At 37.5% G+C, this 24337-nt stretch overlaps 1 protein-coding gene across 1 annotated transcript in view; it reads right to left on the reverse strand.

The window, feature by feature from the left end:
- The window catches only part of Adgrv1 (adhesion G protein-coupled receptor V1), a 496777-nt gene that overhangs the window by 80659 nt on the left and 391781 nt on the right, over positions 1-24337 (reverse strand). Inside the window, exon 85 of the mRNA XM_048331390.1 lies at positions 6025-6182. Within this exon, the coding sequence (XP_048187347.1) occupies positions 6025-6182 (158 nt within the window). The remainder of the gene's footprint in view (positions 1-6024; positions 6183-24337) is intronic.

A 24337-nucleotide genomic window follows, 5' to 3' on the forward strand; every position in this document is an offset into this window, starting at 1 on the left:
CTGTAAACTTGCAACTTTTCTAAGTTTTTAATTATCACAGATCTTCCTGTCTGATATAGCTATAACAACATACTCTTCATAGGGTTTGTATAAAAATCCTTCTATATTAAATGCTCAGCATAGTGCCTGGCAGGCATATGGTTAATCTTAGCTGGTAATGATGATGATAAAGATGATTATATAGTAATATTGGCAAAGAAAATGTCCCTCACTTTGTACAATTAATAAGAAAAATAACAAAGGGCTGGGCATGGTGCCATATGCCTGTAATCCCAGCTACTTATCAAAAATAGAAGATTGCAGTCTAGCAATTTCAGGCTAGCTTGAGAAAAGTTAGGGCTACACACTCTATGAAAAGCAAAGTGGAAGTAAAAGGATTGGGGATGTGGCTTAAGTGGTAGAGGCATAGCAAACCTAAGGAGATAGGTAGGAGAGAGAGAGAGAAAGAGAGAGAGAAAGAGAGAGAGAGAAATAAGAGAGAGATTAGGTTTTAGCAGAATTTTAAGCTTTCAGTCCTGTGATTTTATTCTTTGCTTTTTGCATGGATGTGCAGAGCCTTAGGAATCTTGAATCTTTCTCAGAATTGTTTCTGTTGTTATATGGTTAGGTGACAAAATCTAGTTCCTCCTGTGTGTTGTACCACTGAGTTATATCTCCAACCCTGTTGTGGGAGTTTTTACTGAGCACTATCAAGTACCAAATGTCTTTAAATCCACTGATAAAAATACAGAGGTTCCCATCATCTTTCAGACCCAAAGGTTTCTGATTAAAATCTATAAAATATAAAACAACAACAAAAACAATGCATACAGTTTTAGGGAAATCCAACTATTTGAAGAAATAGTGGAGATTTAGTCTTCCAAGATTTTAATCAGTGGCATTACCTTTTGGCCAAATCCTCACCAGCATCTGTTAGTATTTGTTTTCTTGATAATGGCCATTCTAACCTGGATAAAGTGGAATTCCAATGCTGTTTTTATTTGCATTTCCTTTATGGCCAGAGATATGGAGTGTTTCTTCATGTATCTACAGGACATTTTTACTTCTTGTTCTGATAAGTCTCTCTTTAAGTTAGCCCATTTATTAATTGTGTTGTTGAGTCTTCTCGTTTAATTTTTTTATTTTCTTGTTTTCTGGATATGAATCCCTTCTTTGTCTTATGACAAAGCTGGCAAAAATCTTCTCCCATTTTATGTGTGTGTGTCTGTGTGTATGTATGTTTTTGAAACTTATTGGCTATGTTCTTGGCTGTGCAGAAGATTTTAATTTTGATGCAGCCCAATTTATGAAGTTTTTCTTTGATTTGTTATATTTCTGTATCTTTAGGAAGTTTCTACCTGTGTCAAAAAGTTCTAACATTTCTCCTACTCTTTCTTGTAATAGTTTCATGGTTTCTGGTCTTAAATTGTGGTCTCTGATTCATTTTGAATTGATGCTGGTGCAAAGTGATATATATGAGTCTAGTTCCAATTTTGCCAGCACCTTTTGTTGAAATGGCTGTTCTTTTTCCCGCCTATATTTTTGGCTCCTTTAATGAATGTGAGATGGCTAAAGGTCTGTGGGTTTATTTCTGGGTCTTCTATTCTGTCCCATTGGTCCTCAGGCTAGTTTTTGTGCCAATACCACACTGTTTCCATTACTATAGCTCTATACTACAGTTTGAAGTTTGGCATTGTTATTCCTCCAACACTAACTTAAAAAAAATTGTGTTCAGCAATGAAACTAGGAGAAGACTGACTGCAAACAAGCAGCTTACTGCCAAAAACATGGGCCACGTGTTATCCTGCTTACTCTGGATCTTACTCAAACACCTCCTATGACCAGGTAAAATCATCTTTGCTGTAGCAGAAGTCTTCATTTTGCTCCAGGGGGAAAAAATCATAATATCTGTCCTGGGACCTTTTCGTTTCCATTTTTGACTCTACAGCCCTTGAGACATTGTTACTTCATCCTGTTTCTGGCTCCAGGAAGCACTGGAGCTATGGCTTATACCCATGTTGAAATTTTGTATTTATCCTCTATTTCCATCCACAGAGATTTCATTTTCTTTCTTTCTTTCTTTCTTTTTTTTTTGGCCAGTTCTGGGGCTTGGACTCAGGGCCTGAGCACTGTCCCTGGCTTCTTTTTGTTCAAGGCTAGCACTCTGCCACTTGAGCCACAGCGCCACTTCTGGCCATTTTATGTATATGTGGTGCTGGGGAATCGAACCCAGGGCCTCATGTATATGAGGCAGGCACTCTTGCCACTAGGCCATATCCCCAGCCCCAGAGATTTCATTTTCTTTTTACTATTCTTTTGTTGAATGTTATTTTTAACTGACATATATGTGTATATATGTATATATATACACATATACATATATACATATACACATATATACATATACATATATACATATACATATATACATATATGTATATATATACACACATATATGTGGCAAAACATGAATATACAGTGTCATTTTGTCTGAATATTTTCCAAATTTATACAATCAAATTTTAATAGAGTCAAACAATGTTCAGTGTAAGCAGAAATCTTTACCTTAGAAAATTTTTAATTTGAAATAAGTGGAGAATATTCAAAGGGAGATGACTTAAAGCGAGTTGCAAATAAAAAAAGAAAAGATCAAGTTGAAGTCAAAGCTGAACACATGATTTAGGAATCATAAAGAACAGGGAAAGTAGAAAAATTGTGCTAATTATAAAAAAAAACCCTATAAACAGATCGAGACAAATCATTTAACTGCTACATTTGATGGAAAAACTGTTCCTCTTTGCAATGTTTCTTTGCTATATGTTCCATTCCTATAATTATAGAACTTTATGGTGCATGGATGATTATTAATTCAATCCTGTATTCTATAAATTGTGTTATTATTATTTACTAAGCCCTCTGAAGATATTGGGGACAGAGATGAACACTCGCTGTTCCTAACTCTCAGAGAGTAATAATTAAGTAAAGAAATTAGCCATGTACCACTAAAACAAGCATTTGAAAAGCACAGGTAAGGGATGAGTAAATAATTTGTTTGGCGATTCTGTGGAAAGGCTTCAGGGGTAAGGTAGGCTATTGTGAGTTCTAGAATTTCCATAAGGCAGTAAAATGAGACGTAGGGGAATAACTTGTGTTTATCAGACACACTATTTTTACTTTGACTTACTTTTGGATAGTTTTAGGGAGCTAGTGAAGGTTAGAGAGGGTGATATCCCCATCAACCTCTCTCTCATTCATTCATATATTTCTTTCACTAATGAGTATGTGGGATAATAAGTAATGATCAGTCCAGGTATAAGGCTCCTCACATGAGCAAAGATGGAAGTATGAGGTAATTTTAAGAAAGAATGAATAGGTTAAAATGGCTAGAATGCAGGATGAAAGTAACTAATTTGGGTTGAAGAGATGGCCTGGGGTGGGCTGTAGGGACTTAGGTAAGCTAAGGGAATCACATTAATCTTTCTTTTTGATGGTATTCGGCATCACACTTGCTAGGCAAGAGTTCTACAAATGGGGCCACACTCCTAGATCTTTTTTACTTTAGCTATTTGTAAACAGAACCTAAAACAGTTTGCCAGGTGCTAGCCTTACACCAGCACTCTTCTTATTTACATCTTTCAATTAGACTGGACTACAAATTTCATTTTAATTTTTTTTCTTTTTCATTCCTGGGATTTGAGCTCAGGACCTTTTTCTTATTAGGTAGATGCTTTACTACTTGAACCATGTCCCCCTTTTCATTTCATTATTGTTCAGAAAAGGTTTTGCTTTTTCCCCGATTTGATGGACTCTGATCCTCTTATTTGTGCTTCCTATTGTAGCTGCAGTGACATGTCTTTGTCACTGTGGCCAGCTTTTTATTGGTTGGGAAAGTGTCTCATGAACTTTTTCTTAGGGTTCTCCTTGTACCATGACCATGGTCTCAGCCATACTAGTTGCTAGGATTATAGGTGTGAGAAATCACACCAAGGTCCAGTTTGTGTTTTGAGATTCAAGCTCACACTTCTTGGCTAGCCTTGAACTGTGGTTGTACCAATCTCTGCAGCTCCACTATTTGGGATTCCCATGCCTCACCATACCCAACAGAAAATAGACTTTTTTCTTTTTGGCAGTGATATTTGAATGGCCACAATGCTGGAGAGTGAAGATTTCACTTCTTTTTTTTTTGAAACAGAGAATTTGAGATAGTGAAATAGAAGAAAAAAAAAAGAACAGAATAAGAGAGACTAATGAGAAAGATGTTGCAAGAATCCAAGCATGAGATGTTAACTACTGAACTATATTGTCATAGGAATAGAGAAGTAGAAACAGCATAAATATTTTTATTTGAAAAGGTACAATAAAGCAATACTTTTAGTAATGTTTCATTGCAAGAGAAGGATCCCTAGTTGAAAATCAATTGTAATAAGCCTCCTAGCATTATAGTTAGTGCTCAGGATTATGTGTTTCAGATAACCACCTTACTTCTGTTGTATCATTGATGGACCATATCCAAAAGGTGCATATGCTGATGACGTAGGCATTCATAAGATTAATTCACTAGGTTAGGCCTTTATGCCATCACTATTGGTAACAGGCAAACATTGGTACCTTCACATTGTAATAAAACAAAACACATATTAGCATGTAAGGAAAGAAAAGGACAACAACCTTGCTCTATAAAAAGAGTATGTATTTTACACACGCATTCACACACATTAAAAATAAAACTCTAATCATGATCCTCCTATTCTCAGATTCTCAAGTAGCTAGGATTATAAGTGTGAGCCACTGGCACCTAGTCTAGAAGACTTTTTGTATGTTAGCATGACAGCTTTTAAGTAACAGTATCTACTAAACTCTTAATAATATTCTGGACATTATCCTAGTGATTTCACAAATGATACCTTGCTTAAACTCTGTAAAACATTTTAATATAAATATTTCCTTTAAGAGTACCATCAATTTGGCTTTAGAATTCCAGAATATTAGGGAAGAGATTACAAGCCCCAAATATCATTCATCCCAATTTATAAGATTCTCCCTAATATCTCAGTTATTCACATAGTTTAGTGAAAGTTTCTCTCAGTACATGTGTGATTATTATTCCTGCTGGGTACAGATGGATGACACATATAGTCCTAGGTAGGAGGCTGAGATTCAGAGGACCACAGCTCAAAGCCAGCCAGGGCAAGAACTCTTGAGACTCCATTTCCACAGAAAGCATAAAACAAGTCTGAAGGCAAGGCCTAAGTGACAGAGTGCCAGACAAGCAATCAGGCTGAGTGAGAGACCCATGAGTTCAAATCCTAGTGCTGCCATAACAAAGAAAATAAAAAAAGAAAGAAAATTCCTAGGAGACTTGAATCTAACAACAACAACAGAATTTAATCATAAAAAGTGGTGCTCAGTATGATTCAAAGGGAAAAAATGAACTGCAGTGAAAGCCAATTTGAGCTGGAGAGACTTGCACTCAAGTAACCAGACATGTGTAGCCACTTATGAAGCTGTCTGATTACATATGTTTTTAAACATCTGTCAGTGCAATCGAGTGCCACATGCAAAACACAGTGCTCATGAACACTGTGGAGCAAATTGTTTTTACATCTTCTTTGATCCAGCTCAGGAACTAGAAGCTTTTCTTATTAGACTTCCAGCTTGTAAGTGACAATATCTACTGAGCCCGTAAGTTTCAGAATCCATTGGAAATAAATGGATTTCACAGGATGAATGCAGGCTTTTACTGCCTGAGTTGAGAATGCTTGGGAAGTAGCTCCCAAAAGCCCATGACTCACTCACATAGACATTAACACCTTTAGGGAAAAAGCTCACACTAGCCAGTAAAACTTTGAAGAATGAGAAATGCCAGAAAGTACCAAAAAGTAAAAGATATTACAGAGCTTTGGCTTAGTTTAGGGCTGCAGAACTGAAAGCTGAGCTCAAATTCACTGCTGTTTTTTATTTTAATTAATAAAAATATATTCAGTGACATTTCCCCCTCATTGGGAAGTTCCCATCTCCAAAGTGCAAAAATAGTTATTTTCAAACCTGTGGCATTTGTTCTTCCTCTGAAGATGTCATCATATGCTTTCCACTGGGGCTTCAGCTGGTAGGCGTGGATGAACACCACAAACACCACCACCAGGCACATTAAAGGGACGAGAGCCGCAGTGAACAGAGCTGCATAGATGTTTGGGATGAAGCACCTGAAAAAGAGCACAGGGAGATGACAACTCAGGCAACTCTAACCCCAATGTTTCTCCACTCAACCCATATCATTTCACCACTTGCTGCTAGCCATTTGCATCCAGATGCTTGCAAAAGCAAATTCTTGGTTTGCCTCCAAATTGAAGCTCTGTGAGAGAGAACAACCTTCATTATTAAAAGCTATCCACTGTTTCACAAATCAGGGTCTCCAGAATATTCACCTCTTAGGAAATTCAGAAAACTTCAAGAAAAAGTGATGGCCAAAATATTTCAGAATTGTGCACTGTGCATTTCAGAGATTTGGGGGAATGTATTTGTCATTTAAACCAGCCTATAAGCCAAGCACCAGTGGCTCATGCCTGTAATCCTAGCTACTCAGGAGGCTGAGATCTGAGAAACATGGTTCAAAGCCGGCCCTGGAATATCTGGGAATATCTGTGAGACGCTTGTCTTCAAGAAACCACCAGAAAACTGGAAGTGGTGCTGTGGTTCAAGTGGTAGCCTTGGCTGAAGAGCTCAGGGACAACACCCAGTCCCAGTGTTCAAGCCCCCCAACTGACCAAAAGAAAACCACAGAAAACCCAGATACAGCCATAAAAGTCAAAGTCAATATGTTTATCTGTACTTTATATTTCAATGGGCACTATACTCCAGCATGACACCTCCAACAATATCTTTAGTCATATTTTCTAACCTTTTTCAACTTGCTTTAAAATAAGGATTATAACATTATCCTACAACAGAAGTTAGCTGTAAAGATTACTGAATTCACGGAAGCTCCTAGGAGCACAACACACACACACACACACACACACACACACACACACACACACACACACACACACACTCATCGAATGTTCCTTGGAAGGGTTAGTTATGTTTGGTTCATGTTTCAAATCAGTTGGTGAATTATTCAAGGCAGAGTCCAGGATCCCTTTTTATATTCTCCCCCTATCAAAATTCAGACCAAGTAAAATATCAATCATAGAGGGAATGTTCATGGGCTGGCAGTAGTCCCTGTGTTGTCTATACTAATCAGGCCCAAATGGACCTCTACCTACCTTGCTGGCTCCTCATGTCAAAGGGTAAGGGCTGTGGCTATGACTGGCTAGGAGGCCAGGCCATTTTCCCCTCTCTTGCCTGTTTTCCTTCCTTCCTGTCCTCTTTCCTTTCCTTGTACTTTCTATCTTCCCCTCTCTCCTCCTTTTATTCCCTTCTTTCTCTCTCTCTATCCCTCCCAACTCCCAGATTTTCCTTCCTGAGATGGGATAAATGCAAGAAATAAAGGATAAAGGATCATATAACTACTAGGAAGCTGATTAGGAAACATTTCTGCTCTGTTCTGCCAGCCCTTGCTTCTTGATGTAAACCTCTCCTGAAGATCACATGAAGGAACATGTCCTCTACATGCAAGGCTGAGGGTTCTAAGGGCTCACTGTCGTCTCCACAGCCTTGGTTTGTGAGTAAATGACAATTTTGTCATTTCTCGACTACACTTTTCCACAAGAGCCTTTTATTGGCTTGAAAATTAAGATCCTTTTCCATTTAGAAGCTCCACTGTCAATCGTTTTTGTCATCCTTGGAGTTCACAAGGAGTAACATGGTCACATTATTATGTATGTGTAAGTGTGTATGTACTAACATGTGTGTGTGTGTATGCATGCATTTCCATTACTTTAAAGCTATGAGAAAAAATGATCTTAGAGATATAATTGGAATTTTTTTTTTTTTTTTTTGGCCAGTCCTGGGGCTTGGACTCAGGGCCTGAGCACTGTCCCTGGCTTCTTTTTGCTCAAGGCTAGCACTCTGCCACTTGAGCCACAGCGCCACTTCTGGCTGTTTTCTGTATATGTGGTGCTGGGGAATTGAACCCAGGGCCTCATGTATATGAGGCAAGCACTCTTGCCACTAGGCCATATCCCCAGACCCTATAATTGGAAATTTTCACTCACGGGTCATAATGTCATTAGGTTCTTTAGATAGCATCTTACACAGACACAAAATCTCAAAATAGCCAACTATGATAGGTCTTCATTATCTAAAACTGTATTTTGTAGGCATGTATTCTCATAAAGTTCACCACATTCACCACACTTCCTACAAGTCATAAGACTATGTTATTTGCTTCTTTGTTTTTCTTTTGAGAGCACATCTTGTTGAATAGCCCTGGCTGGCCTTAACTTGGAATCCTCCTCCTCAGCCTTTCAAGTGCTGGGACTACAGGCACATACCATCATGCCCAGCCATTCTTCATTTCCTTTTTTTTTTTGCTAGTCCTGGGGCTGGGACTCAGGGCTTGAGCACTGTCCCTCGCTTTTGCTCAAGGCTAGCACTCTGCCACTTGAGCCATAGCGCCACCTCTGGCCATTTTCTATATATGTGGTGCTGAGGAATGGAACCTAGGGCTTCATGTATACAAGACAAGCACTCTTGCCACTAGGCCATATCCCGAACCCTCATTTCCTTTTAAAACAGGGTGTGGCTATGTAGCTAGCTAGGGTTGCATTAAATTAGCAATCCTCCATCCTCCTGCCTCAGCTTAACACTTTACTTCTTATTGTAAAAAAAACACAAATAATAGGCTTTGTCTGAGGAGAGGGAGCTTTAGGGAAGAGAAACATACAAATGTGGGTAGATACAGTCCCAATATTCAATGTTCATGAGTAAAAATTGAACCAGATAACTTGAGGGGATGGTGGGGTTGGAAGAGACATATGGGAAAGAATGGTGGAATGGGAGATAATGAAGATGTAATGAACTCATAAATTGACATGTTGAACTGGAACCATTTGTACAGCTACTTAGAGGTAATTTAAAAAAATCTTGATAGCAAGGAATGCCTCTTTTCTATTTTCCAAAATCCTTCCCAGTTTTTGATATATCATATCTGTAAAGCAACATTGAAATGTGGATTTGAAGAAAACTTAAGAACAAAAAGTTCCCAAAATAACCTGTTTACCAAAAAAAAGCTTCAAAATCCAAAATATAATTGCAAAAATATTCATTCTTTAAATGTGAGAAAATAGTGCTTCAACTGTATATTTTAACCACAGGTACATTATTAAAAGCCTTAATCAGTTATCACTCTAATTTTGCCTGCTAAATGTATTCCTTGTGTAAACAAGACATATTTTAAGAGATATTTCAAAAGATCTTCCACATCCTCAAAGGGACATCAGAATGATGAATTTCCAGGTTGTAGAATTGAATTTGGCTGACACAAAGACTGAATCCTTCCTTGTCTGCTCATCTGTAATACAGTTAAGACCTATTTTTTTCCTAGGCAAAAACCTGTGATTAAATAAAACGGGCAGGCATTAATGGCCTTGCTATTCAACATGATCCTTTACTAAAAGCAGTAAACATGCTGGATGCTTGATATTATGGACATTGGCTTTAAATGATGACTTATTATTTTTCATTTGAGTGATGGATTCACTGACATAGATCAGCATAAAAGTGGCTAGATGAACCCAGACAGCAAAGAAAAAGACATACAAGTTTCACTGCCTTATATTTTTTGTCTTTAAAAATATCATAACAATTCAATTTGGAAATAATTATATCTATTATAAGTTTCTCTAAGAGTACACAGGTTTCTCATAGAGCACTACAGCTTCAAAATGACTATCCAACATGTGTACTGTCCCATGACAACCAATAGCAAGATGTTCACCTGTCTTTCTAAAACTTGCTTTTACCTTAAAGAATAATTCTTGAAAGCTATCACCCAGTATGATGAGCCACCTTGATTAAAGGATAAAATGAGCACAGAGGCCCTTCAGGGGTCAGAGGTATTCAAGCATGACTCTTCTGAGGAGCAAAGCAGAATCTTCGAAGTTTGAGTACTCTTAAAGACCTTTGCAATTCTCCTTCTTGTTTATGAATTGACCATGATGGCTCTTTTGTTTTTTTTAGAACAAGGGGCTGGACAGTAGTCACTCACCTGAAGCTTTGCTTTCCTCTATTTCTTCTGAGTCCTGTATAAACTTATATCTTCTATGTGGGGGGTCCTGTGTTTGTCATGTGGCACAGATCACAGAGGAGGGCAGCCTTGCCCACTGTCCTCTTTATCAGAGGCCCTGTAATAGTGCAGAGCCTCCCTGCTGCCCATACTTGTCAGCTGTGACTCCAACTGTCTCCCTTGAGCAAAATCTCCTTAGATTGTGTGTACTGTAGCTTAGAGGCTAGGGACCCAACAACACTTTTGAAACAGTAACATTTCCAAGTGAGGCAAGGCTATTACCTGCACACCCTCCACCCAAGTACAGATAGTATAGAGCATTCACTAATGCTTTACAGTCCCCTGGGAAGCAAGTGGAATAAACTACATCATTACATATCCCCAAATTACAGCTCATATTCCTTCCTGTTTTCAACTCTCATTTAATTCTTCTTTTAAACTTATAGCCATTATTCTCATTTTCAGCAATATTTTCTGACTGGGACATCTATTGATGTACTAAAATAGATTACCATAGAAAATTCTTCGATACACAAACTACATTCTACCCTTTAAAAATAGTCTCACTGATCAGAATTTCTTTTAGTCTAACCAAGTAAGAAATAGATTAGTTTGAGGATGAGATCACATGAATATGGGTGGGTGGGGCATTCGGAAACTGTGAATATCATGTTAACAGTAGTCTGGGAACACATTTGTGGAAACACTGAATGTAAGAATAAGCAGGACGATCACTGTGAACACACTAGGGCTGTGGAAGTATTTGAATAATACACTGGCAGCTATTCCTGTAAGAATCCATCTGGCAGATATGGAGATACAAAGGCCATGCATATTTCCTTTCTTCAAAAGGGTGAGAGAAGAATGTTCTTGGAATAAGCAGCTCATCCAACTTCAAAGGAAATTTCTTGCTCTGAGAGAGAGAACACTCTTGGGTTTTTGCAGTCACTTGCCTCTCTTTACTGTTTGCTTTTAAACTTTCTTATGTGTTTCCCTCCCATCCCCTCTTATTATTGCCCACAGACAATCCTGATGTATCAAAATCTTGTGAGGGCTTCATTCTATTTTTAGCCAGAGGAAAGCAGTAAATAGTGTTTCATTACTTTCAGATTTCCTTCTCTCCCATCCTCCCTGGGAACATTCAGGAGGCCTGAGGTCACTTTCTAATTTAGAAACGATTATACCTTCCCTCAGTAGCACTTTATACTTATAGAAATATTTTCCCTCAAATAAACTAGTGGGAATATTATAAAAATTATGTAGGTGACTTGGAGGTATTAAAGTTTCTTTATTTCTATAGGAATCCCACCAAAGGGTTATCTGAGAAGCAAAGGCATCTCTGAGAGCCTTGACCTCCGCTGAGCACCACTGAAAATACTGGGATGGAAGCAAGGAACTCACTGTACATGACATTGTGAATTGAGTCCACTTAAATTATATTTTCAAAAACAAGCTGACTGTGGAAAGTGGAAAGAATTGAGCAATCCAGGTAGATGACTTCTGGGCTACATCTGGCTACATAGGTAATGACAAATGATGTAGGTAATGAAAGAGGAACCATTGTTTGTTTCTGAGGTCTTCTGTGTAAGTACTTCTCAGAAAGTCAGTGAGGTCCACAGGCTCAAGTGCCAACATTCCTTGGAGCAGATCTTCTTAGTACTTCTTCAGTGATGATATCTATACCAAAAGCTGCATTATTTGCTTCCATTAACTTTTTCTTCTGCACACTTGAATACATATTGACAACAACTTTATTTAGAGATTAATAGAATGGTCAATTTTATGATCTTAATTTATTGAAATTGGTTTCTATTGTGTGCAAAAAGTACCATATCCAACCAGTGGCTGTACTTGCTGAAGCACATAGAGATTACTTACTAGGAAGACTCTTATCATAAATACAATTTAGGCCAATATTTATATTTAAAATGTTCTTTTCCTCACATGTCCAATTTACTTTCTTTTCAAAGATGATGCTCTTATTTTTACATACAACTATAGTCACTTGTACATTTATATGAATGTATATGCATGTATGGCCTGAATCATCCAAAATGACAGGAGAGACTTAGAGACACATTTTGTAGATGTTAATTCTATTAAAATAAATTTATGGAGGCTCAGAATAAATGGGAAATAATTGTTTGGGTTTAACAGCTGCAAACTAAGAAGATATATTCTTTTTATCTTTCTGTATTTTTGTGTGAAGGCAAGAGATATATAGTTCATCCATATTTGCATAGCTTCACCATTACCTGCATAGCTCAGAGTTTCTAATAAGAGTGATTTATCTGCCAAGTCCTTCTATTCTCAAACCCCCACGCTCAGATGACCAGCTCTGAGATTGATATTTGCCCTATAGTCAGTAAAGTTTTATGAGTTAGTCCTGACTTAAATTTTTCTCTTGAAAACTTGACTTAAAAGTTACCAATAGAGCTGATGTAAAGTCAAATGGCCACTTGGGTTAAATACATAATAAATAAACAGCAGATAGGGACAAAGAAGGGAAAAAGGGATTGGGGAGAGAAGTATGCTGCTCACAGTAACCCATGGAGTAGCCCTTGTTTCCAGCTGTTAGTGCCAGGTTCTCTGAAATCCAATTGTACCCCATTTCCTGTGTTTCAACATCCACAGGAGTGCCTGTGTCTTAATTCTACAACCATCTTTCCTGACCCCTGTCCTTTAACTTGAAGATTATGAGCCTTTATATCCAACAGAAAGGCCATCCATCCCTAAAACAAAGTTAGTGAGCAAACAATAAAGAGAGACAAGGGGGAACATATGATTATCCGTGCCATTGCTGGACATGGTGGCTCATTTCTACAATCACAGCACATGAAAGACCCAGGCAGGAAGATCTTAAGAAAGAGGCCACCTTGGGCTACATAGTAAAACCTTAAAAAACAATCAATCAAAACAAAAACTTTATATTTAAAGTTCTAGGTGAATTTCCTTTGGCATATGCCACGTGGCTACTGTATATGATTTTGGTACACTGGGTATTGTATATATGCCTACCTGATCTAGGGAAGGGAAAGAAAAATGAAGGTGTAAGATATCACAAGAAATGTACTCACTGCCCTATTATGTACCTGTACCCCTTTTGCACAATACCTTGTAAACAAAATTTAATTAATAAAAAAAGAAATATAAACATGACCATTCCATCCCAGACATACTAGATCAGAAATTTGAATGGTGGGCTAGACAAAAAAAGTTCATTGAATATTAAATTACCTATCTTGACTATGGTAAAGAATGCTGCAGTGAACATAGTTGTGCCAGTAGCTTTAGTGTGGCCTTGTTTTTGTTCTATTGGATAAATAAAAAGTAGAATTGCTAGGTAATAGGGAAATTCTACATTTAGTCTTTTGAGGAATCTCCACATTGCTTTCCAGAGTGGTTGAACAAGTTTACATTTCTACCAACAGTATATTAGAGTTGCTTTTTGGCCACATTCTCATCAGCATCAGTTATCATTTTTTTCTTGATGCATGGTTTTCCCTTATGTGTTGTTTATATGTTTAGCTTATAAGCTTATAAATAAATATGTTAGGTGGTGTGCAAATATATACAAATATATTAACTGAAATATGGTAGATCCAAGGGAACACTCAAATAGTGTAATTCCTTAGAAGGGCAAAGTCAAAGCTTAGCAAAATAGAACACTAGGAAGCCCACTTCCTAGTACTTGAAAGGGAAAGGGTGGGGTCAAGGGGAAAGGGATGGACAAATGAAGAAGAGAAGAGGGGGAGAACACAACCAAGAATCCAATGTATCTTCTACAAATTTAAGGACAGTAATGGAAAGGGTAGGTAAAGGAGGGACAGGTAAGAATACGGAATGGGCTGACACTGATAAAGATGAACAGTATTTATAAACTGCTTTGTTAAATGACAATTTCTTTGTATAACTACTTATAAATTAAAAAAAGAAAAATATTTTTGATTATAAAAATATCATTTAGGGGCTGGGAATATGTTCTAGTGGTAAAGTTCTTGCCTTGCGTACATGAAGCCCTGGGTTCGATTCCTCAGCACCACATATATAGAAAAAGCCAGAAGTGGCACTGTGGCTCAGGAGTGCTAGCATTGAGCAAAAAGAAGACAGGGATAGTGCTCAGGCCCTGAGTTCACACCCCAGGACTGGCTCTATCCCCCCCCCCCCCGCCCCTGTGCGCCTCTCTCTCTCTCTCTTTCTGTTTCCATATATATACATACATACATATACATATAGATACATATATATTAGAGATAGTTGATGAAAGTATGAAATCTATGACACTTTATTCTCATTAGAAAATCAAATTTGAGCAGCATGTTCCCTAACCAACTTGATAACAGTTGATGAATCAATGCTTGCTGACTTCCTTCCAGTAGGTTCCCTTGAATCAAGCTTTTTGAAGAGTTCATCAGAAAAAGGTCAAGCTGACTTATTTTTTTGTTCTGTGTTCTCTCATAAAACTAAGTTGTTTAGTACTGGAAAATGTCACTGTCCTAGATTGTTAAAAAATGTACTGTCTTGAAGGGGGAGGGGAGGGAATGAAGGAGGAGGTAACAAACAGTACAAGAAATGTATTCAATGCCTAACATATGAAACTGTAACCACTCTGTATATCAGTTTGACAATAAAAATTAAAACAAAATGTACTATCTTGGGCTGAGAATGTGGCTTAGTGATAGAGTGCTTGCCTAGCATGCACTAAGCCCTGGGTTTGATTCCTCAGTACCACATAAACAGAAAAGGCCGGAAGTGGTGCTGTGGCTCAAGAGGTAGAGTTCTAGCCTTGAGCAAAAGAAGCTCAGGGACAGTGCCCTGACCCTGAGTTCAAGCCCCAGAACTGGCAAAAATAAATAAATAAATAAATCTAAAAATGTACTGTCTTTACTTCTTGCTTCTCAGGCCTCTGGATAGATGGTAAAACATTTTCTTCTGACTAATCATCATACCTTCTTTTATGTGAGGAAAGATAAAGGTCTTCATAATTTTATTTAAAAAGATTGATAGAGGTAGCCATGAGAATAAAGATTAATGTTCAAAATATAATAATGTCACTTATGTGACTACATGCATATATATATACATTCACTTTCTCTCCATCCCATATCACCCTATTGGCAGCACTCAACAAGGAGCTGCCAAGGTTTGCTGTCTTTGGGTGAGAAAAAGCACTCTATATAGGCAGGATGGAATAGTTTCTGATCTTAGGTTAATGTTACAAGTGCAACTATTTGAAAAATACAAAACTGTTTTTAGGGGCTGGAATATAGCTTAGTGGTAAAGTGCTTGCCTTGCATGTATGAAGCCCTGGGTTGATTCCTCGGCACCAAATAGACAGAAAAAGCCAGAAGTGGCTGTATGGCTCAAGTGATAGAGTGTTAGTCTTGGGCAAAAAGAAGCCAGGGATCGTGCTCAGGCCCTAGTCCAAGCCCCAAGACTGGCAAAAAAACAAAAAAACAAAACCATGACTTTTTAATACAGGTGCAACTTGTGTTCTTTTTGCATTGAATCTGTAATATCAAAGAAGCCAAAACATTTACTAGTAGAATAGTAGAGATCTAGGCCCACTTGATATGTTAGCACGAATGATACATCCTTTATCCTGTGAAAAGTGAGTAGGATTGGAAAGGATACATTCCAAATACTTTAGAAATGTTTGGAAGTCCTGTGTGTGCTTCTTTTCTAGCCCCATGAGAAAGATGAGAAAGCAGGTAGTGGTTTGTGCTTATGAGACTAACACTGTGGGTCTCTTTGTTAAAGAGGTTGAGGTTTACATAGCAAATTTGACACAAGAATAAGGATTTCTCAAAAGGAAAAGATCATTTCATAGAAGAATAATTCAACTTTTGATTTTTTTACCGCATTTTACAGAGTACTAATCACACTATACTTCCCTGGAAATTAGGTTCATAGGTTTCTCTACTTCTGCTTTGGTTCCTGTGGAGGGAATACACAAGTCACCTCTACAACCTATAATCGTGTAAATTTGACAGCAAAATGCACATGGTATACCAAAATGATGATATACATTGTTCATTGAAGACAGTTATACTCTCATTCTATTCCACACTATGTATACAGCAGTACAATTTGAATCATAAAATCTGGAAATAGCTGGGTAACCTTATTTTTTTTTCTTCTTAAGTTTGTTTATTCTCTTTTTCTTTTTTTAAAATTTTTATTGTCAAACTGATGTACAGAGAGGTTACAGTTTCATACATTAGGCACTGGATACATTTCTTGGACTGTGTTACCTCCTTCTTCATTCCTTCCTCCCCCCTCCCCTTTCCTTTTCTCCCCCATGAGTTGTTCAGTTCATTTACACCAAACAGTTTTACAAATATTGCTTTTGTAGTCATTTGTCTTTTTTACCCTGTGTCTCTCAATTTTGGCATTCCCTTTCAGTTTCCTAGTTCCAATACCAGTATACATGGTTTCCAATGTACTCAGTAAGATACAGAGATAGTGCAGGTACACCACAGGAAGGGGATACAAGAAGATCATCAATAATAGGAGCTACAGTTACACATAGCACATTGAAAGCAGTTACAACAGTGATATAACAATCGTTTCCATAACATGGAGTTCATTTCACTTAGCATCATCTTATGTGTTCATAAGGGTATATATATTGGGCTCTTGTGATCCTCTACTGTGACTTGCCTAAACCTGTGCTAATTATTCCTATGAGGGAGACCATAGAGTCCATGTTTCTTTGGGTCTGGCTCAATTCACTTAGTATAATTTTTCCATTCGTCTACTGAGGGGCAAAACGAAATTAAGGCAGAACAAAGGAAAAGGAAAAACCTCCCATGCTCCTGGATTGGGAGGATTAATATAATCAAATTGGCAATATTGCCAAAGGCTATCTACAAATTCAATGCAATACTCATTAATATCCCAACACCATTTTTTAATGAAATAGAGGAAGCAATACAGAAATTCATATGGAACAATAAAAGACCCAGAATATCAAAAACAATCCTAAGCAGAAAGAACAGTGTTGGAGGAATTACAATACCCAACTTCAAGCTGTATTATAAAGCTATAATAATAAAAACAGCTTGGTATTGGCACCGGAACAGGCCTGAAGACCAATGGAACAGAATTGAAGACCCAGAAATGAACCCACAAAACTGCGCCTACTTAATCTTTAATAAAGGAGCTAAAAAAAATAGTCTGGAAGAAAGACAGCCTCCTTAACAAATGGTGCTGGCAAAACTGGTTCAACACATGCAACATTCTAAAACCAGATCATTATATATCACCCTGCACCAAAATCAATTCCAAATGGATCAAAGACCTAGAAATTAAAACAGATAACCTGAAAACACTAAAGGAAGGAGTAGGAGAAACACTTGGGCTCCTTGGCACAGGTCGGAATTTCCTTAACAAAGACCCAGAAAGGCTACAAATCAAAGAAAGGATGGACAAATGGGACTGCATCAAACTGCAGAGCTTCCGCACGGCAAAGGACATAGCTTGTAAGATAAACAGAAAGCCCACAGATTTTTAAATTTTTTTTATTGTCAAACTGATGTACACAGAGGTTACAGTTTCATAGTTAGGCATTGGATACATTTCTTGGACTGTTTGTTACCTCATCCCTCATTCCCCGCTCCCTCCTCCCCCTCTCCCTTTCCCCCCATGAGTTGTTCAATTCATTTACACCAAACCGTTTTGCAAGTATTGTTTTTGTAGTTGTTTGTCTTTTTACCCTGTGTCTCTCGATTTTGGCATTCCCTTTCAGTTTCCTAGTTCTAATACCAGTATACATGGTTTCCAATGTACTCAGATAAGATACAGTGATAGTGCAGGTACAACCACAGGAAGGGGATACAAGAGGGTCATCAATAATAGAAGCTATGGTTTCACATCACATGTTGAAAGTAATTACAACAGTGATATAACAGTTGTTTCCTTAACATGGACTTCATTTCACCTAGCATCTTATGTGTTCACAAGGGTATAGCTATTGGGCTCTTGTGATCCTCTGCTGTGGCTAGCCTAAACCTGTGCTAATTATTCCCTATGAGGGAGACCATAGAGTCCATGTTTCTTTGGGTCTGACTCTCTTCACTTAGTATAATTTTTACCAAGTCCTTCCATTTCCTTATGAATGGGGCAATGTCATTTTTTCTGATAGAGGCATAAAATTCCACTGTGTTAATGTACCACATTTTCCTGATCCATTCGTCTACTGAGGGGCATATGGGTTGGTTCCATATTCTATTTATGACAAATTGTGCTGTGATGAACATTGTTTTGCTGGTGGCTTTAGTGTGGTAACTTTAAACAACTGACAAAACAAGACCAGCCAGAGTTGACAGGGCTGTCAATCAATTATTTTAAAACCGTTATCTCTATCTGCAGATAATATATTTATGCCTCAACCATTGCTTAGCTTTGTTGCAGGATCCTATCTCAATCACATTGCTTTGAATTTTAAAAAGTTATTTTTATCAACCAAATCATATAAATTTATGGTGTAAAATGATGTCTCAAACAACAGCATGATCAATCACGTTGACTACCACAACCACCACCCTATACACTGCTAAGTACTGGATGTAGTTTGGGAGTCTCTGAGCATCACTGTGTTTGGAGGACCCGTGGTGGTTAGGGGAAGTGGAAGAGTCATTAAGAGGTGATGAATCCTGTAGGTTATTGGAAACATGTAATAGTTGTCGTGGGATCGCTTGAGTTCTTCAGAGAGAGTTGTTATAAAAAGGATCAATCCTGCCCTCACTCAGTTCTTTCTGCTTCTTAGATCATGATGGAAGGGTCCAGCTTCCCTTTCCAATTCTGCTCTTGCCATGTCACAAGATGAGGCAGCCATCGGTGGTTTTCACAACAGAACCCATGCTGCTACACGGTGTGAACTTCAAATCCACAGAAATGATAGCTAAATAAATCTCTCCTCTTCATAAGTAATCTGTTTCTGGTATTTCACTATAGTGATGAAAAGCTGATGTGTGTGTGTGTGTGTGTGTGTGTGTGTGTGTTTGTGTGTATGTGTGTGTGTGTCCGTGTGTAATTTTCCTGTGGTGGGAGCTTTCAGACAGCATCTCATCTGGGCATCTAGAAACGTTCAAGGCATTATTTGTAACTATAGTCATACTGTACATAAAACGTCAGAATTTTTCTTCCTATCTACTTATAATTTTGATGCCATTGATCTACCTCTGTTTTCTTCTTTTTTCTTCTCTCTCCAGTCACTATTACTCATTACCTTCATAAGATTAATTTTTTAATATTTTCCATGAGTGAGATAATGTTGTATTTGTTTAAGTATCTGGATTATTTTGCTTAACATAATATCTGCCAGGTTTATACATATTACTGCAAATATCAAGATTTCAACTTATGTGGATGTACACATATATACATACAAATGTATATATACACACATACACATATTAACACATATATTTGATACATACATATGGGTGAGTGGATAAAGAAAATTAAATTATATATTGTATATACATATATAGTATATTCACATACACATATATATTTACACATTATGTAGTCATAAAATATATAAACATTTGCAACATTATATATACATAGAACATATATGTACATTCAAAATACATATGTATATATACATGTACATATGTATATATAATATACAATTATATATCATGTATATATTATAATATATAGTATGTAATTATATATCTGGATATATACACAAACATATGTAGATTTATAATGTAATTTTTTATCATCATTCTTTGTTGGACATGTTGGCTGAATCTAAATATTATCTGTTGTAAACAATGGTGAAATAAAAACAGTACTGCAGATGTTTCTTCAGTTATCCTTATTTCATTTTCTTTGGGTATATATTCAGTACTTGGGATTATTGGATCATATGATGATTCTACTTATTCAGATTTGGGGGGATTTCATTCTCCTTAATGATACTAATTTACACTTTCACTAATAGTGTTGCACAAGTTTCCTCTCTCCACAGCATCTCCATCATCTATTTCTTAATTTTTGACAGAAGCCAATCTAAAGTTGAGATGTTATCTTATTGTGGTTTTAATATTTTCATTAAAATTTGAAATGAAATTAGTGATGCTGAACACATTTTCATATATGTATTGCCATTTGTATGTCTATTCTAACAAATGACTATTTTGAATTTTTTGTCAATACACAGTTTATTAATCTGTTTATTTTACTTTTTACTATTATGTTTCCAAAATTCTCTGCATATTTTGGATATTGACCCCTTCTCAAATGTGTAGTTTGCAAATCCTTCTTCCATTTCATGGAACGTGTTTCTACTCTTGGTTATTTTCTTGGCTATAAGGAAGTTTTTCAGTCTGATGTCTGTTTTATATTTGTGTGTTTGTTGTCTGCTTCTTTGTTGGTCCTATTCAAACTATCTTTGCACAGACCCATTCTTGAAGCATTCTCCCCTGTAGTTATTTCAGAGTTTAGGTTTTCATATTTAAGTCTGGATTTCATTTTTAGTTGATTTTTGCAACTGATGAGAAAGAAGGGTTTGTATTAATTCTTCTGTGTGGATATCCAGTTTGGTATTTTGTTCTCATTTTCCTAAAAATGTGCTTTTTGTGTCTTTTTTTTTAAAAGGCCATTAGCTGTAAAATATTGTTTGTCTGTTTCATGGTCCTATATTCTATTCCATATATGTATATATAGTTTATTTTGGTTATTATTTCTTTGTATGTTTTGTAGTTAGATAGGATGTTATCTCCAGCTTTATTCTTTCTGTGTACAATTGTTTTGGCAGTTATTTGGGGTTTTGTGAGGTTCTGCACAAAATTTAGAATTATTAGTTTTTATTTTTTTGAGCAATTCCACTGGTATTTTGATGAGGTGATAGCACTGAACATGTAGATTGCTTTAGGCAGTATGAACATTTTTTAAAAGTTTTATTGTAAAGGTGATGTACAGAGGGATTACAGTTAAAGTAAGGTAATGAGTACATCTCTTTTCCAGTGGTCTTATCCCCTCCCTCATTTTCTCCTGCTCTCTCTTCCCCCTGATTCCACTCCTTCCCAAGTTGTAAAGTTCATTTCCAACATAGTGTCTAGCGAGTATCGCTGTTACATTGGTTCCCTTTTGCCCCACTTTCTGTGATTCAGTATGAACATTTTAACAATATTAATTCTTCCAGTTCCTGAACACAGGATACTTTTCCATCTATTTAGGTTTCCTAAAATTTCTTCTTCTTTTTTTTTTTTTTTGCCAGTCCTGGGGCTTGAACTTAGGGCCTGAGCACTGTCCTGGCTTCTTTTTGTTCAAGGCTAGCACTCTGCCACTTGAGCCGCAGCGCCACTTCTGGCCATTTTCTGTATATGTGGTGCTGGGGAATTGAACCCAGGGCTTCATGTATATGAGGCAAGCACTCTTGCCTCTAGGCCATATCCCTAGCCCCCAATTTCTGAATTCTTAAGATTTGGATCCTAAAGATATAGAAGCAACATTTTAAGTTCTACACTGGACAACCTTAAACAGGTAAGGAGACAGATGTTTAACTGTCTCCTTTGATTTGTTTAAGGAAGTTTCTAAAAAGAAATTATCTTCCTTCTAAGGATAAGCTATGGAGAGAAATATGGATGCATCTCAAGCCTTTAGTAATGAAGATATCTCTGCTCCTGAAGGACACTTAAATACGAAGGCTCTAGGGTTGGAATACCTGAACACTCCAATGTTCGGAATATTTGAACAATCCCTATTGGCTTTGGACCATTATTTAGCGTCTCTATTCTTGTCTCTTTCCCCCAAATCTGATGGGGATAAAAGATTAGAGTGAGCCAATATATTTCTAAGGGCATATGGTGAGGGAGCAAACATTGCTAAATAATGTTACTGTGCCTTTATTAAATATATAGTAAAACTCAAAATTAAAGGGGGTAAGCCCCCCTTTAATGTTTTTTAATGTTTATTTGAAAATGCTAACAACACAGTTGTTACATAAGTCAAGCAAAGAGTACATTTCCTTTTGGATAATGTCACCCCTCCTCCCACTCTATTTTTCCCTCCCATCTTTACCCACAAGTTTTATAGTTCATTTTCAACATGGCATCCAGTGAGTATCACTGCTGCATCTGTTTACCCCACATCACCCCATTTCTATGGTCTTTGTTTGTGTCCTGTAAGTGAACATCTGTTCAGTGGAGGCTATTTGGCCCCTTGAATGACAGCTAGCAGACACATCTATTTTTCTTGGTTGCCTTGAGCTGTTATGTAAGCAGCTCCTTCTTTCTGGCTGTGTTGAGTACTCCACAATCACCCTGAAGAAATCCCCTTCCAGCTGCAAAGACTTCTGCCATTATGGCTACAGCTGAAGCCACAACTCCCTTAGGGTGCTCTACTCTAGTCATGACTGTTCCAGCCTACTTGTACCAGCTTTGGAGGACTCTACTCTGGAGCAAGATGAATCTTCAGTTTGTTGAGCTGTAGACTACACTGCTCAATCTGAGTGATTCTTGCTCAGGATGGGAGGGAAAGCACCTTGCCAGTGATTAGTACAATATAAGACCTGTGACTGGTGCAAATGTAAGGCTTATGAATGATGTAACTGGAAGCTATACATACAAGGCTGTGAATGGAAGATCACAATCAGAGCACAAGCATGCCACACCTATCTGTAACTATGTCAGTAAGCTCTTCTCAGTCTTGTTGGGTTTGTCTGGAAGGTTTCTTCCCTGTGTTTGCTGTTGCAACATTAGGTCCAACATGGGCTTTCCCCAAATGATCTTTTGTCTCCCTATGGGTTTGTTTGTTTTTTTGTTGTTGTTAATTTTTTTCATGAGTATAAACAGGCTGAGAAGATTGAAGCAGGTGGAGAAGATTGCTTAAAGAGTAGACAAAGTTCTGCGGCTGCCAGCCCAGGAAGTAGCAGAAAGGAGAGAGGAATGAGAGCTCAGAGCTTTAATCATAGGAGGCAGCAGAAGAATTCCAGAGTGGAACCAAGAACCAAAACTCAAGAAACAAAGACTATGAAGGAATTCAGATCATCAATGCTAAGAAAGACACTCGCTCCTACCTGTGATCTCTATCTGCACAGAGGGAACGTGTCCCCAGCCAGCCCATTCTGACAAAAAGAATAACACAAACCTCATAGGAATGAAGTGAGAATCCAATGAATCAGTTTGGGTGAAGATTCAAAAATAAAGTTGTAGGTACTCAGGAAAAGATAAATATGGCTTATCATATTGTCATCATTTATGACTAAGCCTCAATACTCTTACATCTTTATTGGAATTACTCTATTATGGAAAAACATGAAGATGCCAAGCAGTGAAAATGGAAATGTGAATTTGTCTCTACATGTGTTAGTGTGTCAGAGAAATGTGGAAAACAATATGAATTCACTGAAGAAAGAAATGTTTCAACTGAAGTAGTCAGGGAAGACTTCTTGGAAGAGGTGTACAAAACCAGCCTTTCACTCTTAAATTCCTTGGCAGCAGCAATGGTATAATATGATTCCATAATGCAAATGAGATTATCTGCTTCTGTTCACAACTACGCCAGGAAAAGGGGGGAAAAAATCCAACACCTTCCCTTCTCTGCTTTTCTCTGTGATTTATGTGGTATGTGTTTCTGAAAAACCACTGTTGAAACTTGATGTAAATTTGAAAAGTTGACATAGTTATATAGAATGCTGATGAAAAGGGAAGATTCCTAGGGTTGACTCTCAGGAAGCAGGCAACTGGGAATTCCCTATTACCCTCCACCCTAGGCACCTAGTAGAAAGAAAGCAGTACTCTCGCCTCTCAAAACAGTAACAGCAGAAATGACTTAGCAGGTAGAGAACAAAAGGAGTATGGTTTGAGGCCAGCCTCTGCAAGAGGTTTGAGAGAAGTCATTCCAACCAATAGAAGTTTGTCATGGCATTTGCCCGTTATCCTAGCTATGCAGATCCTTAAATGGGAAGATTGTAGTCCTAGCTGGCCAGGTATAAATATGAAAAACTGTTGAAAAATTAAGGAAACCAGTAGTAGCTGGGAGTGTGGCTTAAGAGGTGAGGCATTTGAGTGACAAATGAAAGGCTCAGAGTTCAAACTCTAGTACGGCCCTACCCTGCACATAGGCCACACCATAATCCTAGCTACTCAAGAGGCTGAAACCTGAGAATCACAGTTTGAGGCCAGTTTGGTCTCAAAGTCTGTGGAAAGTCTGTGAGATTCTTTATCTTCA

This window comes from Perognathus longimembris, chromosome 22 (assembly GCF_023159225.1).
Source record: "Perognathus longimembris pacificus isolate PPM17 chromosome 22, ASM2315922v1, whole genome shotgun sequence".
Lineage (NCBI taxonomy): Eukaryota > Metazoa > Chordata > Mammalia > Rodentia > Heteromyidae > Perognathus > Perognathus longimembris.